The 16,798-nt window shown below is 33.0% G+C and overlaps 1 protein-coding gene across 3 annotated transcripts in view; it reads right to left on the bottom strand.

The window, feature by feature from the left end:
- LOC125650057 (serine/arginine repetitive matrix protein 2-like) overlaps positions 1–16,798 on the bottom strand; it is a 59,673-nt gene that overhangs the window by 14,859 nt on the left and 28,016 nt on the right. The window contains exon 1 of one of the 3 annotated variants that reach the window (XM_048878016.2): positions 8,847–9,793. The exons of the other annotated variants lie outside the window; for them this stretch is intronic. Within the exon in view, the coding sequence (XP_048733973.1) occupies positions 8,847–9,157 (311 nt within the window). The 5' untranslated portion in view covers positions 9,158–9,793. Of the gene's footprint in view, positions 1–8,846; positions 9,794–16,798 lie in introns of those variants that run through there. 3 annotated transcript variants of the gene reach the window in all.

Genomic DNA, 16,798 nt, shown 5'->3' with positions numbered 1-16,798 from the left:
TCATGAAAAATGGCCCTGTTTCCAAAATTTAAAATCTTTTGGGGGTCAAAAGGCTACAAAATTTGCTTTCTAAATCAATTTATTTTATCCGATTTCCTCTACACATTTTCTTTCTACGGGCTTCTAAATATAGCAATGAAATGAATGCATTTACATTGTAACGTCATTTTGACGTCGTTGTATTGCTAAGGTAGTTAATTAATGAAGTCAATATTTACTCGAATGGCGTAAAGGAGAACAAGAGGCCCATGGGCCACATCGCTCACCTGAGTCACCTTGGTCCATATCAGAAGACTTTCTATATATATTTGCATGTAAAACCGTAGTCCTTATCATGGCCCCAAATCTACCCCTGGAGGCCATAGTTTTCGCAAACTTGAATCTACACTATGTCAGAAATTTTTCTTGTAAATGTGAACTTCTTTGGCCCAATGGTTCACGAGAAGAAGATATTTGAAGATTTTTCCTATATATTTGTATGTAAAACTTTGATCCCCCCTTGTGGCCCCATCCTACCCCCAGGGGCCATGATTTGAACAAACTTGAATCTGCACTATATCAGAAAGCTTTCATGTAAATATCAGCTTTTCTGGCTCAGTGGTTCTTGAGAAGAAGATTTTTTTAAAAAAATTCCTATATATTTGTATGTAAAACTTTGATCCCCTATTGTGGCCCCATCCTACAACAGGGGGCCATGATTTGAACAAACTTAGCTCTGCTCTATGTTAGGAAGCTATTCATGTGAATATCAGCTTTTCAGACTCAGTGGTTCTTGAGAAGAAGATTCTAAAAGAATGTCCCTATATATTTGTATGAAAAACTTTGATCCCCCTTGTAGCCCCATCCTACCCCAGGGGCCATGATTTGAACAAACTTGAATCTGCACTATGTCAGAAAGCTTTCATGTAAATATTAGCTTTTCTGGCTTAGTGGTTCTTGAGAAGAAGATTTTTAAAGATTTTTCATATATATTTGTATGTAAAACTTTGATCCCCTATTGTGGCCCCATCTGACCCCCAGGGGCCAGGATTTTAACAATTTAATGAAAAAAATTCTCTCTGAAGGCACGAACAAAAACTCACCAGCTAGGAATGCCAGGAAAGGAAAGCCGTTTTCCTTCATAGACCATCAAATAATTGGATTAATGCCATCAGGGTACGAGTTTTCGGAGAGGTAAAGTTTTAATTCACAGTCGCGAACATTCTCCCCCATTTCGGGAGATATAGCTGTAAGGATTTATGAACATTATTTAAAAAAGCTATTCTAACGAGTACTCGACTGTGAAAAATGTAGTCGATGATCGAGTGATTGTCGAATACTCGATGACATCTCTAATAAAAATATTTGAAAAGTATGAAGTGAGCTTCAAAAGATGATAAACTCTCAAGTGCTAGAAATATATGTATATCGGTCAATTAAGAGAAAATATCAATACTGACGAAAGGTGTGCATACTGAATTAATAAAAGAAGAATGTAGCCGTGTTCATTAAAACTCTAGCCCAACTCGCTGAAACTCCTGAATTGTAGAAAATTTTTAGGCACTTTCTTGGTAAATAAATTGCTTAGGTTTTTAAAATCTATGATGTGAGCTTTTCTGCATTTGAGTCCGATTTGTGTTTGTCATTCAATCGTTTTTGAAATTCACCCTGGTGATTATGCCTTCAATTACTGGCTAGAACAAAATTCATGATGACATTAGGCTTTATTGATACAGTATAGATAGTGTCTCGGAAAAGTTTTTGTGAACTTCAAGACTGATGTTGATATCAATTTATTTTTCATGAAGAGATTGAATCTCGGTACATAACGATTCTGCTGAAAACATTAACATATGCATGAAAGGCGAATATAACGAACAGTGATCAATCTCATAACTCCTATAAGCAATACTAAATAGAGTTGTGCAAACACGGACCCCTGAATATACAAGAGGTGGGATCAGGTGCCCAGGAGGAGTAAGCATCCCTGTCGACCGGTCACAACCGCCGTGAGCCCCATATCTTGATCGAGCAAATGCATATATCCCCGATTAACACTTTATCTGATGTCAAATTGAGAATTATATAAACCAATTCCTATTTCCTATAGACTTCTACCTTTCGGTATATAAATACAGACGTCGCTCGTCTGTCATTGAAAAAAAGATGCTAGACACGAAGAGCCAGCAGCATTATGAAACAGGGTTGGATGAAGTTTAGAAAATATGTTGTGTATTATAAAATTAGATTAGTACCAACAATACTATCAATCACTTTTACGCTCGATGCCATTCATATGAAAATACAATAAAAATGATAATCGTAATAATAATGATAATAGAAGAAATTGTCGGCTTTCATTACTGTACACATTTTAAAGTTCATATCCCCATGCCTTTGAATTATTTCTGTTATTTATTTTCCATTTAAATATGCTACTAACACATCTTTATTATTTATCGGGGATGCATTTATTTATTCATGTTTAATATACTTTATAATAGATTCATGTTTATTAACAATTCGCTCATTCATGTATTTACTCCTGTTTTGTTTTTGTTTTGTTTTTTTCTTCTATTATTATCCGTATGCTTTTATTTAGTCAAATTATTTATCTTCTTGTGTGTTTATATTTATTTGATATGCCTGGGACAGATCCAGGATTTTTTTTAAAAGGGGGGGGGGGGGTCTACCATTAGTTTTGATTTTCAAAGGTGGGGTCACCTTCAAAATGTGTTATTCGTACTTTTTAAAGCACAATTTTCTGACGAAAGCAAGAGGTCCAACCGGCCCCGAGACCACCCCCCCCCCTTTGTATTTATTTAACTACAGTATTTATACTATTCATTTGTCGACTACTGTGTGTCTATTTCTTTTTATCTACTAGATAGCTATTGTTCTTGTGTATTTACTTATACCATGTATTTTTAATTATCCACATTTATGATTTATCTATATGTTTATTCATTTTAAATTAATTTATTCATTTTTACCGCATATCATTTTAGTTTTTAAATATGTATTTGTAATTCAATGATTTAATTGCTTTTCATTTCTAATAACACCATTCCCTACTAGGAATTTATCCTTGAAAAGCTAGTTGTGATAGTATTAGCCTATAGATTTGCTTAAAAATTCCCCATAGGGCACCCCATTAAGAAGCTTGAAAGAGTTGTCTCCCGTCAGTTTTTCCCATGGTTGCAGTAAACAACAGGGTTTAAATTGCTACCATTTAAAACAATATTTTAATCAAATAAATTATATTTTAGCTAAAATAAAGCATTGTTTACAATACATGTATTGTTTTAATGGGAGCAAGCCCCAATCGTAACAACTCGGCCATTCCGTAACCGACAGGCCGAGCGTGTTCCGATTGGAGCAAGCCCCCGTGAGTAAACTCCATTGTTATGAAGAGTTGACTAATTTCGTCAGCTTGACAGGCGACGTCATTCCTTATGCAAGAACTGAGGAACAAAGATTTTGGAAAGTGTTCACTAGGCCTAGTGCGTATGTTTACTTAGGAAACCTTAAGTGAAGTACATGAAATTGCTTAATCCATATAATATTAGAAAAAATACCATAGCAAAGTCTCATAATTTCACAGCTTTGAAATCAGTATATTTATATGGATCTATTTTTATCGCATTGGAAATTCCCTATCTTCGATCACCGTAACCCGAGTGAGATTCGATAAATAATGTGATAATCAACATTAACATTGAATTCATCACTGTTTGATTCGAAACATGACAAAACACATTTAAACTATCAAATTTCATGCCCAGTTTAACCACTTAAAACGGTAATCCGGAAAATTCTAGGCAAGTTTCAAGAATTCAAAATCATCAAATAAAATATGGCGCCGCACGTAAACCAACACGAAACTAATACACAATATTTCTCAGATACCGATATAACCGTATATAAAATATCATCGTGGTTCAAGAGTGGCGCCCATAAAAATTTATTAAATAAAGTTTAGAATTTCTATAAAAAATAGGTATTTTTGACATACCGCATCCGGTTTCAATGCATATAATTACGCTCGTGCTGTTTCCTGCACAAAACTCGATATGGAAATTAATAGTATAATTTCTAATTAAAGTCTGGCCTAAGATTTTTTCTATAAATATAAAGTTTTATTTTCAAAGATTGACAGGGCCAAATCATGCAATTTTGGCTTTAGTCCTTTAGTCGAAAAGAGCTCATTGAAAAATGGTATTCAGATCAGTCTAAGGAGTGTATAGCAATTTGACCATTGCTCTTACTTGCAGGAATACCTAATGGGTCAGTTTGGTTGAAATGTTTGAGAAGAAATCAAAACTGAAAAGTTTATAGACAACAAACACGATGGACAAATTTTGATCAGAATAGCTTACATGAGGTGAGATAAAAATAATTAGCCTGGTCAGGAGTGATTCTGATAAAAATGAAAATATGAGACATGCAGTCAACAGTCAGGCAAATGTACAGTTGAACAAAGTATGACCAGAAAACTTTATACAATCCTTATGACCTTTTTTGGTTAAACTAAATATGAAATTAACTTTTTTCCCAACATCATACAAATGTATTCAAGCAGACTTGAAAACTATGATTGCTGTCAATGCACTGCCTCATCTAACTTGTCATTCTGACTCCAACAAAAAACATTTCATTAACAGACATAGCTGGGTTGCTAGAAGTAATGCATTGTATTTACAAATTAATTCATTTTTCAATTAATTTCATCCCTCACAGAACTTTCCATTATCAAAGCATCTGGCTATTCATTCTCTCCAATCACTCTGAACATTCCTAACACAGTAAACTAATGACAATCAGATAAACATTTTCTATCTGATAGTGACTAGATATTTTAAATAAGTATGCACAGGTCATCATTTTCAACAACTTTGCTGGAATAACCTATCAAAAAACATCTAATAAAAAAGGAGATATCTGAGCTCAAAGATTTAAAGATCAAGCACCTAAAAACCTTAATTTTTCTAATAATAGATTATTGGTTGACTCAAAATATCAAAATGAACAACTTTGATTCTGTCATGCATTACAAATCTTCACTGCTTCAAAAGATATTTAAACAAGAGTATACCGCAAATGGTACATAATACACCCGTTTATCTAATTTTCAGATGCAAATAAATAGGAAGAAATTTTCAATAAAGTTTATTTATTCTGCAGATTTTCTAACTTTATTTTTAAAAAATTGCACAACCATTTTGTCAATTTTTGAATGTGCACAATATAAAGGACTAAGGATTTTCAGGATTATTTTTCAAATGTTGGGTTGCATACTATACATGTGTGCACACTGTACATGATACTTTATGGCAGTTTGTTGGGAACCATGGCTCTATTTACCTTAATTATCCCCCTTAATGCTGCAAAAGATATAGCCAAGGTTAAAATTTTTCAAAAGTAGGTCAAAATCTAAGGTCAAAAGTCTTGGGACCATTGGTCGTATATTGTTTAACATCCCTCTCTAAGAATTCTTCACTCATATTGCCGGTAAAGGCTGCAAAATTTAGGACTATGCTCGGCGCTTACGGTCTTTGAGTAGGGAGAGGTCTTAATCGTGCCACACCTGCTTTGACATGGGACCTCAGTTTTTGCGGTCTCATCCAGAGAACCACCTCATTTAGTTGCCTCTTACAACAAGCAAGGGGTACTGAGAACCTATTCTAACCCAGATCCCCACGAGTCCACAGGCAATTATATCACTGGAGTTCGAATTTTACTTATCAAAGAGTGGTAAATATGAACCTAAGCGATATAATTGCCTGTGGCTTGGTCATGAGGAATCTATATATGTGAAATATCAAAGCCCTATCCTCTTGGTTCAAAAGATATATCCAAGGTTAAAGTTTTCCCCTTAAAAGTGTGATGCTGGGTCATATGACATATAGCTCTCTGGACATTTGTCCCAATGAGTTAAAAAGAAACAATAGAATAGAAGCTGAAAACAGAAGACCTTAATACTGATGCGAAGATAACAACACATTCAATTATTGATTTTTTTACCCTCAAGATTTTTTTAAAGGTCATATTCATTTGTGACGTTTAAAGGTCATACTCATTTGTGACGTGTCCCTCCATCTCCAAACACACACACACCAAAAAATATTCACTACCTATACTGCAAACAGTTGCAGGTATGGGTTGGCAATGCTAAACCAATATCATTAATTGTGGCTTTAGCACTCTCTGGTGCACAGCGTGACACGGTATTGACATCGTATTTTTGTGCAAATGTTTACAATATCTGACCGATCATGGTAGCTCATTGGTAGAGCGATCCCTTTGCAACCGGGAGGCCGTGAGTTCAAGCCCCACTTGTGCCATGGTCGCGACAAACCTAAGATGTTAAAATAGGTTGTGATTGCTCTTTTGTCAAACGCTCGGCATTTAGAAGTGAGAATCTTTCGGATATGAACTTAAGGTAGCTCATTACACTAAATTTTATTTCATGATTCATTAAAACACCTCTTATGAAGTATGATTTCACCACCGAAAGAGTGATACAAGCTCTCAAGAATTTTATACCGGTATGAATTTTTTGTGATTTATTTCAGAATAATAAAAAAGGTGCTTTAATTGTTTGCAAATAAGATACTCTGGGGTCCAAAATTTGCTGTGATTTAATGCATAATATGAATATCTAAGAAAACTTGCCTGAACGACTCAGATACACGTTCTAATTTTAAATAAAAAAATATTTATGAAAATTGAAAACCTTATTTGCTAATATTTTTTAAATCTACGGATAAAATCTTCAAAAAACATGTCAGTTAGAAAAAAGATATATCAGAGAAATATATTTTAAACAGAAATTGAAATGAAATGGTCAAAATTCAGAAATATTACAATTTTCAAATTTTAACCAAGCCCAATCGGAATTATAAAAAAGTAGTCATAGAGAACACAGTCTTGTCCCATGATCCCCTGCTCTACAATCGTAGAGCAGGGGATCATGGGGCAAGACTATAGAGAACATTGTCATCAGAAAACTTAACATTCCTTTGATGTAAAATGGTTTACAAATTAAATAAATTTATAAAGGAAACTAATTTCTTGATGAAAAGAGTATACAATTAACAAGAATATGATTATTTTAGGAATTTCTATCAATTTTGATCGAGATCGGTACTTTTCTCTCTCATTTGAATATAGTGATAATATCTGAAATTTGGTCATTTCGTTTCAATTTCTTTTTAAAATATATTTATCTTTTCTAACTGACATGTATTATGAAGATTTTATCCGTAGATTTGAAATATATCAACAAATAACGTTTTCAATTTTCATAAATATTTTTTTATAAAAAATTAGAACGTTTATATTTGAATCTTTTAGGTATGTTTTGTTAGATATGCATATCATGAACCAAATCACAGTGAAATTTGGACTCTAGAATCTCTTATTTGCAAACAAAACATCTTTTTTATCATTCTGGGGAAAATCACAAAAAATTCATATAAAATAATTGAGAGCTAATGTCATTCTTTTGATGGTGAAACCATACTTCATAAAATGTGTTTTAACAAGCCATTAAATAAAATTTGGGTGTAATGAGCTACCTTAAATATGGAGGTCTCGTACGTGTTGCAGCTGGCGTTGGCATGATACAGAACCCTCACTGCTATAGCCCTGAGTGCTAAGCATTTATGTATAGGTCTAAATTTGTGGTACTTCAACTTCAGCTGGTGACATCTCAATATGAGTGAAAAATTCTCGATGGGACGTATAAAAAAAAAAAAAAAAAGTCAATCAATCAATACAATGTTTGATCACCTGATAGGCATTCATTTTTTCTGATACCTCTCAATGTGGGAGGGGCTAGAATAATGAGAAAATGTTGCAGACTTTATCATATAAGAAAATCAGTGTCCATTGATGACTTCATTAAAATCATTACCATATCTACTCACCTATAAGTATGATTTTTGGGAGTTAAAAATTGGTCCAAAACTCTATCCGACTTATAGGCGAGTCCTAAGAAGACTAGCATTTTTCTGGACAGCATAGAGTATTTTTTAAACAACTTCATACTCCGACGATTATCATGATTAACGTTGACTTGACATATTATACTATTCATGTATTCTAAGATTATATGCACAAAGTACAAGTATTTACATATTTTAATGATTTCATTCATCTTTTTAAAAGTGTATTTCATTGAAATTGATTTGTTGAGAAAATGAAAAAAATATCAGCACATATTTCACAAAATATTATTTGGAACAGAGGTGAAAATGTTAGAAATTGTCAACCGATTCTTGAAAAAAGTAATACCGACTTATAAGTGGGTCAATGGCAAATCCCTCCAAAATAGCCTACAAAATATATAACCGACTTATAGGCGAACCGACTTATAGGCGAGTATATATGGTAAACAAAGAGATCGAATTACAACTTTTGGTTTAGTTCGCAAGTATCAATTTATGTAAATTAAAAAAAGGTTTCGCTTGACATTAGTTTCAACAGAGGTGAATGCATCTAAGGTAATAAAATGGCTGCATGGACCTGTATTATTCATTTGATTATGATCTAACAGTCTAAATTTTCAATTCTTTTTAAAGACAGATTTAATAGATCTCTAGATTTGCCTGTGTTCTTATTTGAAGGATCTCGTTGTGAAAAAAAATATAGAAACCTCTCATTTCTGAAAGTTTATCACAATTAAGCCTTGGGAAAGTATATTGTCCTATGTTTCTAAGAAATATTTTGATTGCAAATTGATATTTTAAAATGTGTCTCTACAATGTGAATATGTTGGCTTTTTTCATTCTAACCCCCCCTCCCCAAAGAAGGAAATAAAGAGAAATAAAAAACTAACAATATAAATATCATAAAGTACATACATATAGACATTATAACATCCCAAGGAATAGATTCCTTGTTGCTGACACACTTGAGGTTGCACAGAAGAGCCGCATTTGCCATTGATCTGATCCCAGAAAATGTCAAAGATACTGGACTTGCCGTGATGACCCCTACTTCCACATTTCACACAGCTTGGATGACCCTGGTAAGCAGGTGAGGCCCGTTTCTCTAGAATAAGTATGGATTGTGTGCTACCTCCTCTAGCTAACTGAAAAGTTTCTTCAAATTCTTTGTAATGGTCTACATTGCCCACAACAGAACAATATCCAAATGACATGCAAGTTTCCATAATGTCATCTAGAGTTTAGTAGCAGTTTGTCAAATGTTTTTCCAAAAGTATACTCCACTTGCATAATTTTCAACACATTTTCTTGACATCTTCTGAATGTTCACAACATTTCATATAACATTTTCAACACAAATAACAATATTCTCCTTAAAATCCTTTATCAATACCAAATATAGTGTTTTCTGGTTTCTTTAATTTGTTTTAACACACCACAGTTTGTTTCACAGAAAGCACTAACTTTTTACATTCACTTCTATTTACTGTACCAGTCGAATGTATATGTGTATAACCTTCAGCTCTTAGTGATTGAATCCCATCAACTGACAAAAGTAGGAAATGGATGAATACAAGATTGGCACACTCCAAGCTGTAATTTATAAGCTGAATACTGCAGTCCACCTACAATTGATCAGTTATTCACAACAAACACCAATAGATTTCCAAAGATGCCACAGTAACATTGATCAACAGATTGAAGTGATTAACAGGCCTTGTAAACAGATTCCCATTTGTGTTTTTCAATATCAGCTTCGGATACTGGTGACACCCAAGTCCTGGCTCTCATTTCATGAAAACATTAATCTCTGTATGAAATCTTTAACAGATAGAAAATTGGAAATATCTGGATAAAAAAAAAAAAATCATCTGGATATCAGATTTGCATGTAGTTCATAAACATTCTATGAGGTTTTGGTCTGGATATTTTGCACACAAGTAAATTACTTGTATTTGAAGACATCAATGAACAAGAGGCCTATTGGGCCTTAACAGTCACCCGAGTGTTACATACAGATGCTTTACACATACTTTGTTGATGGAGCAATAAATGCATCATTCACGCAAATTTTTTGTGATTGAAAGTGATGATTATTTCCCCCTAATGTTTCTCCATCACAAAATCATGACTTGGACAAAAAAATTGCTACTTATTTTTTCATCACAAATTTAATTGAGGCAAGGTTAAAGGTCACACAACACTGACAATGGCATCCCTTTACAAAAACTTTTGGACAATGTTTTGCCATCGAGGAGCCTCAGCAGCTCGCTTTATTCCGTAACTCTGCCATACGAAGAAGAGCCAATAATGGATATCATTTAATAATGAACAAATTCGTAATCTTCCAAAGGTCAACAATCTCAAACTAATCATATGTGAAATCAAATAAAATATGTAATATTTTTAGATTGAATTTATGATTCAAAGATAGATTTAATCTTATTCTTCTACCATGGACAATAAGCTTTTTAACACCTTATATTTCCTGTGTATTTCTTTGTGTATAGCAATTAACACCTAGGTATAGACCCTGGGCACTCCAGGTAATTAAAATCTGTTTGGATTAAACTCCACCTACTTTTTCAGTAATCGTACGGACATGAAATGGGTCTTTAAGTCTTCTACATACATTAGAGATTTGCAAGAACTAAATATTTGCGAATGGTCTCGCGAATTTATGCATAAATTATGTTCTAGCTAATAAAATGTGCGAAATCTCCATTTTCTGAGAAACTGATAGCAAATATAAAATAAAACCTAAAGTTCCTTAAGATTTTAAATAAATATAATGAAAACTAGATGTGTCAGCACAACAAAAACCCCGTCTGAGTATAGCAATTTGAGTGTGCTATTCAGATTGTATGTTACACGCATTTAGAACAACGAAGAACTCAACAACAATCCTTTAATATATGTTTTAACATCCATAAAAGAAATACATCCTGTATAAAAGGAATGAACCGGCCATGAACAAAAGTCATATTTGATCTGTAACTTATCAATTATATACATCTGCGTACAAAAAATCAGTTCAGTATCTCAAGGCGTTTAGAAAAAAATCAATATATGCACCCAGGGGTGCATAAGCCGAGTTGCATGGGATACATTGTAAAGTCAGTAATGATGTGGCATATTTATAATTGTGAAGAACTAATTTCAGTTTTAAACTTTTTGAGGTACTGTCCAGAAACCATATTTGTCTGAAGTTTTCAATCTATTTTCGGTCACTGTGACCTTGACCTTTTTCTCCAAAATCAATAGGGGCCTTGCTTTGCTGGTATCCAACAATATATCCAAGTTTCATTTGATTCAAATTAAAATTTTTCGAGTTATCCTCCGGAAACCAATTTTTTTTTTTTAATTTTAAATCTATTTTCGGTCACTGTGACCTTGACCTTTGACTTATTTTCTCCAAAATCAATAGGGGTCTTCCTTACCTGGTACATAACAATTTCTTTAAGTATCATTTGATTCAGATTTAAACTTTCCGAGTTATCATCCAGAAACCAAATATTTCTGAAATTTTCATTCTATATTCGGTCACTGTGACCTTGACCTTTGACCTTTTTTCTCTCCAAAATCAATAGAGGTTTTCCTTACCTGGTACCCAACAATATATCAAAGTTTCATTTGATTCAGATTTCAACTTTCTGAGTTATCATCCAGAAACCAAATTTTTCTGAAATTTTCATTCTATATTCAGTCACTGTGACCTTGACCTTTGACGGTTTTTCTCCAAAATCAATAGGGGTCTTCCTTACCTAGTACCCAACAATATATCAAAGTTTCATTTGATTCGGATTTAAACTTTCTGAGTTACCATTCAGAAACCAATTTTTTCTGAAATATTCATTCTATTTTCGGTCACTGTGACCTTGACCTTTGACCATTTTTCTCCAAAATCAATAGGGGTCTTCCTTACCTGGTACCCAACAATATATCAAAGTTTCATTTGATTAGATTGTAAACTTTTCGAGTTATCATCCTGAAACCAATTGCTGACGCCCAACCGCCCACCTGCCCGCCCGAATCACCAAACCAATAGTCGAGTTCAACTTCGTTGCAACTCGGCTAAAAAGTCTGGAAAACTCGTTGTAACAGTAATTTTCCTGTTTTAGGGGTATAACTTCATCAAAAATCAACCGACCGGAACAAAACTCACACTTGATCTGTAACTGATCAATATACACATGCCTACAAAAAATCAATTCAATATTTCAAGGCGTTTAGGAAAAGTCAGGTAAACTGGGTGTCGCGGAAGGATGGACAAGGATAAAACTATATGTCACGACCACTTTGTGGTGAGGGCATTAAAGGAATGATTTTAAATATTTCCATATCACATACTATGTAGTACTCAATTCTGCAATTCTACCCATGGTCTAACCATACAACATGTATACATAGAGTTATAGTGTCATTATTTCAAATTCAGTATAATTTTATTTGACATAATTACAACGCTTTAGAACAAGTACGGTATCAATCATTTTATTGAATATTTTCTAATGATTCTTAAATTTTTCTACATATTAATACACACATATACATCATAAAATACTGTTATTTGATTTTCATATCATGATATATTATCACCATGAGGTTCATACCACAATATATCAATATACTGCTAATATACTGCACACTTCTATTCTTTTTTAAAGGGGGTATAAGAATGGAAAAGGTCAGACTTTACGGAGTATGCTTTATTCAATCACTTTTCATCCTTCTATACTCCCAGTAATTAATGAGAGAGAGCTGTTGTCTACAAAATAATTCTTATCACTGAAATAAACCAATTAATGTGAGAGAGCTGTGTGTCTACAAAATAATTCTTATCACTGAAATAAACCAATTCAGAAATAAGACTTCAATTCTTTTGATACATGGCATTTAACCTGCAAGAACTTTGATACAAATTGAAATGGGGAAAATCTCTCAAAATGTACTCATACTTGGCAAAAAATTTATTCAATTTTTTTTTTAATTTAAAGAACAAAAAATCCTAGTAAAATAGGGCTTACTATAAGTTCAATAGTTTTGTAATGAAATTACATATGAACAAGGATTTTTCCATTCCCATTTCATTTTCATCCATTTTACCCTTATTGTACAAGTTGGCAAATTTAAGACTTGGAGTGACTATAAATTTAGCCTTTGTTTGAAGTAGTAAAAACACCTGTACAATACCTGATAATGAAAGGATCCCATTGGAAATAAGCTCTATAGCTTTCTTGAATTATCCTAGCAGTTACTAAAGCCAAATCAAAATCTTATCTTATTTAGTAAAAATTTCATATAGTAGTAGTACCCTGCATATGTATTTACTAAGCAATCAATCAGCACATTTTTTGATTCCTAAAAGGGCAATAGATGACAAGGGCCCTATCGATCTGCTCATCAAAATGAACATTCATGTTTTTGTTTCAGAATTAAAATGTAATTTGTGCAAGAATCCCAATGCAACTTAGTTGTTATTCTCAATTGAATTAAAATGAATTTGAATTATTACATCACAAACATGATGTTTTGCTGCTACTTGCTGTATTTTGACATAAAATCGCTATTTCTCGCCCAGTTTTTCTTCTGGAAAACATTGGGCATGTGTATAGGCTTGGACAAACTTTATATATCACACCATACATAGATTTATCTTTCCAGTACAAAGAAAAAGCAGAAAAAAATTGTTTGCAGTCAAAGTTGCACTCTGTTCTCTGCAAGAAAACATTCACAAAAATGAGCAAATTAACTTTAATTAGAATTGAGAAATTGCATCATTTTAGATGCTATGTACTCCACATGAATGTAAATATCAGAGACATGACTAAATATCAGAGACATGAATGTAAATATCAGAGACATGACTGTAAATATCAGAGACATGACTGTAAATATCAGAGATGAGAATGTAAATATCAGAGACATGACTGTAAATATCAGAGACATGACTGTAAATATCAGAGACATAAATGTAAATATCAGAGACTTGACTGTAAATATCAGAGACATGACTAAATATCAGAGACAAATTATGTGACTGTATTAGACATGACCTCTTTAGTTTTCCTTTAGAGCTTTAAAATGTTAAGTCTTATGGAGCTCCAAAACGGCTGCTATATTGTACATTGTCCTTTATGTATCAATATCTGTACAACAAAGAATTGCATTAGTCTAAATGCAAGTTGCACAGAAATTGAGATTATAAGTAACACATTGTCCTTAATTTATAAGTCTGCTATGTGAAAGTTGATTTGCTAAAAATAAATATCCTAGACATCAAGGATCCATTTTAGATGATTTTTACTGAAGTTTCGTAAACCAAAAACAACTGATTGGAGAAGAGACTCCCACAAATTGAATAACGGTCACTGTATTGAGTGGAATCGACATTCTGCCATTGGTCGTAATTGATATTTACATTTGTATACAACCAGCGTGTAACTTCATTTGTGGATATCTAGTAAACAATGTGTCATCCATTGAGCCAAAAATTGTATTTTAGATCTGGATGTCAGTAGTAATTATGAAAGCAGTCTGATTCCACTATGTCTACCTAATATGTATTTGTTACAGTAGTGCACAAAATTTACTAGGGTATTGTATGATAATGTATGAAGTTAAACTATTACTAGGGTATTGTATGATAATGTATGAAGTTAAACTATTACTAGGGTATTGTATGATAATGTATGAAGTTAAACTATTACTAGGGTATTGTATGATAATGTATGAAGTTAAACTATTACTAGGGTATTGTATGATAATGTATGAAGTTAAACTCTATGCAGTATGTTAATCAAAATCTATCCCCTGAAAATATTTTAAAGTTGTACATACTTAAACATCAATGTTTTATGTACGCAGTCTGTAATGCACAGAACTGTCAGAAATTCCTAGTAAATGGCTATCTGCTCCTTCTAAATATCCATTTACTTTCAATTTAATAGTGTCAATAGTATTAAAGGGACTGATTCACGATTTTCCTCCAAATTTTGTTTTTCACTTTAAATGATCAAAATCTACTGTCTAATATGTTTAGAAGGTTTCACAAAAAAAATTAAGGTTATTCATCATGACAGAAGCTCATTAGAGAGTTTATTATTTGTTTTGAAAACAAAGATTGAGGCATGTTAGTGTTTGCGGGTTTTTCAAAATAAAGGGATATTGATCCAAGTTTATTATATATATCACATCTCAAGTATACTTTAGGTAAAATGTGTCATTTAAAAGTTAAAATTTGTGATTGTATAAAATGAAGATGCTATAAATTACAAAATTAACGTTTCATTTGTTTGTTTGTTTACATAAAAAGACTCTAGTCTTTGTTTACATAACACAGAATCAAAGCTAAAATATTGCTCTTATCCTTGCATTCAGACAGTTCAAATTTTGGTTATCAACATTAAAATGAGCTATATTTTTAATTTGTAACATCAAAAATGAAAAATATTTCTTTCGAAAAACGTGAGCCAGTTCCTTTAAAGAAGATATAATTGAAATGTTTTACACAAAAAATCAAGTTTGGCCCCACCCTGGAGTCAGAACCTCTACCCCAGAGATCATGAAATTTACAATCTGGTAGAGGCCTTCACTGCTCTACATGACTATGCATTTAGTTTTTTTTTTTTACACAAGTGCATTTATGGAGAACATTTTTGAAAATTGGCAGTTTTTGTCCTGTCACTATAAGGGGTGCAGGAGTCCTGAAATTTATAATTTATATCCCCCTTTACCTACAGATGCTTCATACCAAATTTGAAAAGAATTGTAGTGTTAAATCTAGGATCAAGAGAGGGCACACATATCATATGTTCATGCAAAAGGGCACTTTTTGTTGCTGCAAGACAATTTCGGGGCACTTTCATTGTATCATACTATGATAGTAATAGAATAATCATTTGGCCTTTTTAAAAGTTATTACCTGCTGCCTTGATTTTAAACTTTTCAATCAACCTTATGAAATAAAGAACAATTGTTTATATTTACAAATATTGAAAAAAATTTATAGAGAAAAAAGGGCATGCCCCTCTGATAAATCCTGGGATTTTGTCTTGGGACTTCCTGGGATATCCTGCTGTATTTTCAATGGGGAAATTATCCTTAAAAGTCCTGAAATGTCCCACTGCCAATACCGTCCCTCTAATTCCTTGTCAATCTCAGTTTCAAAAAAGCAGGACTTTTCAGGACAATCCTGATAAATCCTGGGATTTTGTCTTGGGACTTCCTGGGATATCCTGCTGTATTTTCAGAGGGGTGGTGCAATTAAAAAGGGCATGGCGCCAGCCAAAAAGGGCATGGTGCGGTGCCATGCTAGTTTGCTTTATATAGATATAACACTAAATTGGAAGGGTATAGTTACCAAAAAACTTTAAAATGTTCAATTGTTAATGCACACATTTAATCACTATGACTATTTTGGCCCCACCCTGGTACCAAAACTCCTACCAATTAAAATTTACAATTTTGGTAAAGGGCTGCCTGCTCTCATTATGTTTCATTTTAGTATCAATAGAAAAAAGATGTTATTCAAATGTTTACACATAAATACTATTAATATGCCAAGTTTGGCCCAGCCCTGGAGTAAGAACCTCTACCCAAGGGATCATGAAATAAACAAGCATTCTGAGAGTATTGCATGGCAATACATAGTCCCCTACTGGTTGCAAAAATTATTGTACCATAACAATATTCAAAGTTTATTACGTAAGTTATGGTAAAAGGGAAAATTGGGGACCCAGGATAGGAATGGTTGGAAATCAACTACTATTCGAGTAGAGACTAGACCAGGAAAAAAGACAAATTTATAATTAGGTTTAGGTCTTTAACAAAGTCAATAAACTGTGACATGTAGGTGATCATGAATA

Source organism: Ostrea edulis, chromosome 1 (genome assembly GCF_947568905.1).
Source record: "Ostrea edulis chromosome 1, xbOstEdul1.1, whole genome shotgun sequence".
Lineage (NCBI taxonomy): Eukaryota > Metazoa > Mollusca > Bivalvia > Ostreida > Ostreidae > Ostrea > Ostrea edulis.
Note: the sequence above shows the minus strand (reverse complement) of the source record. Positions and strands in the feature narration are given on the sequence as shown.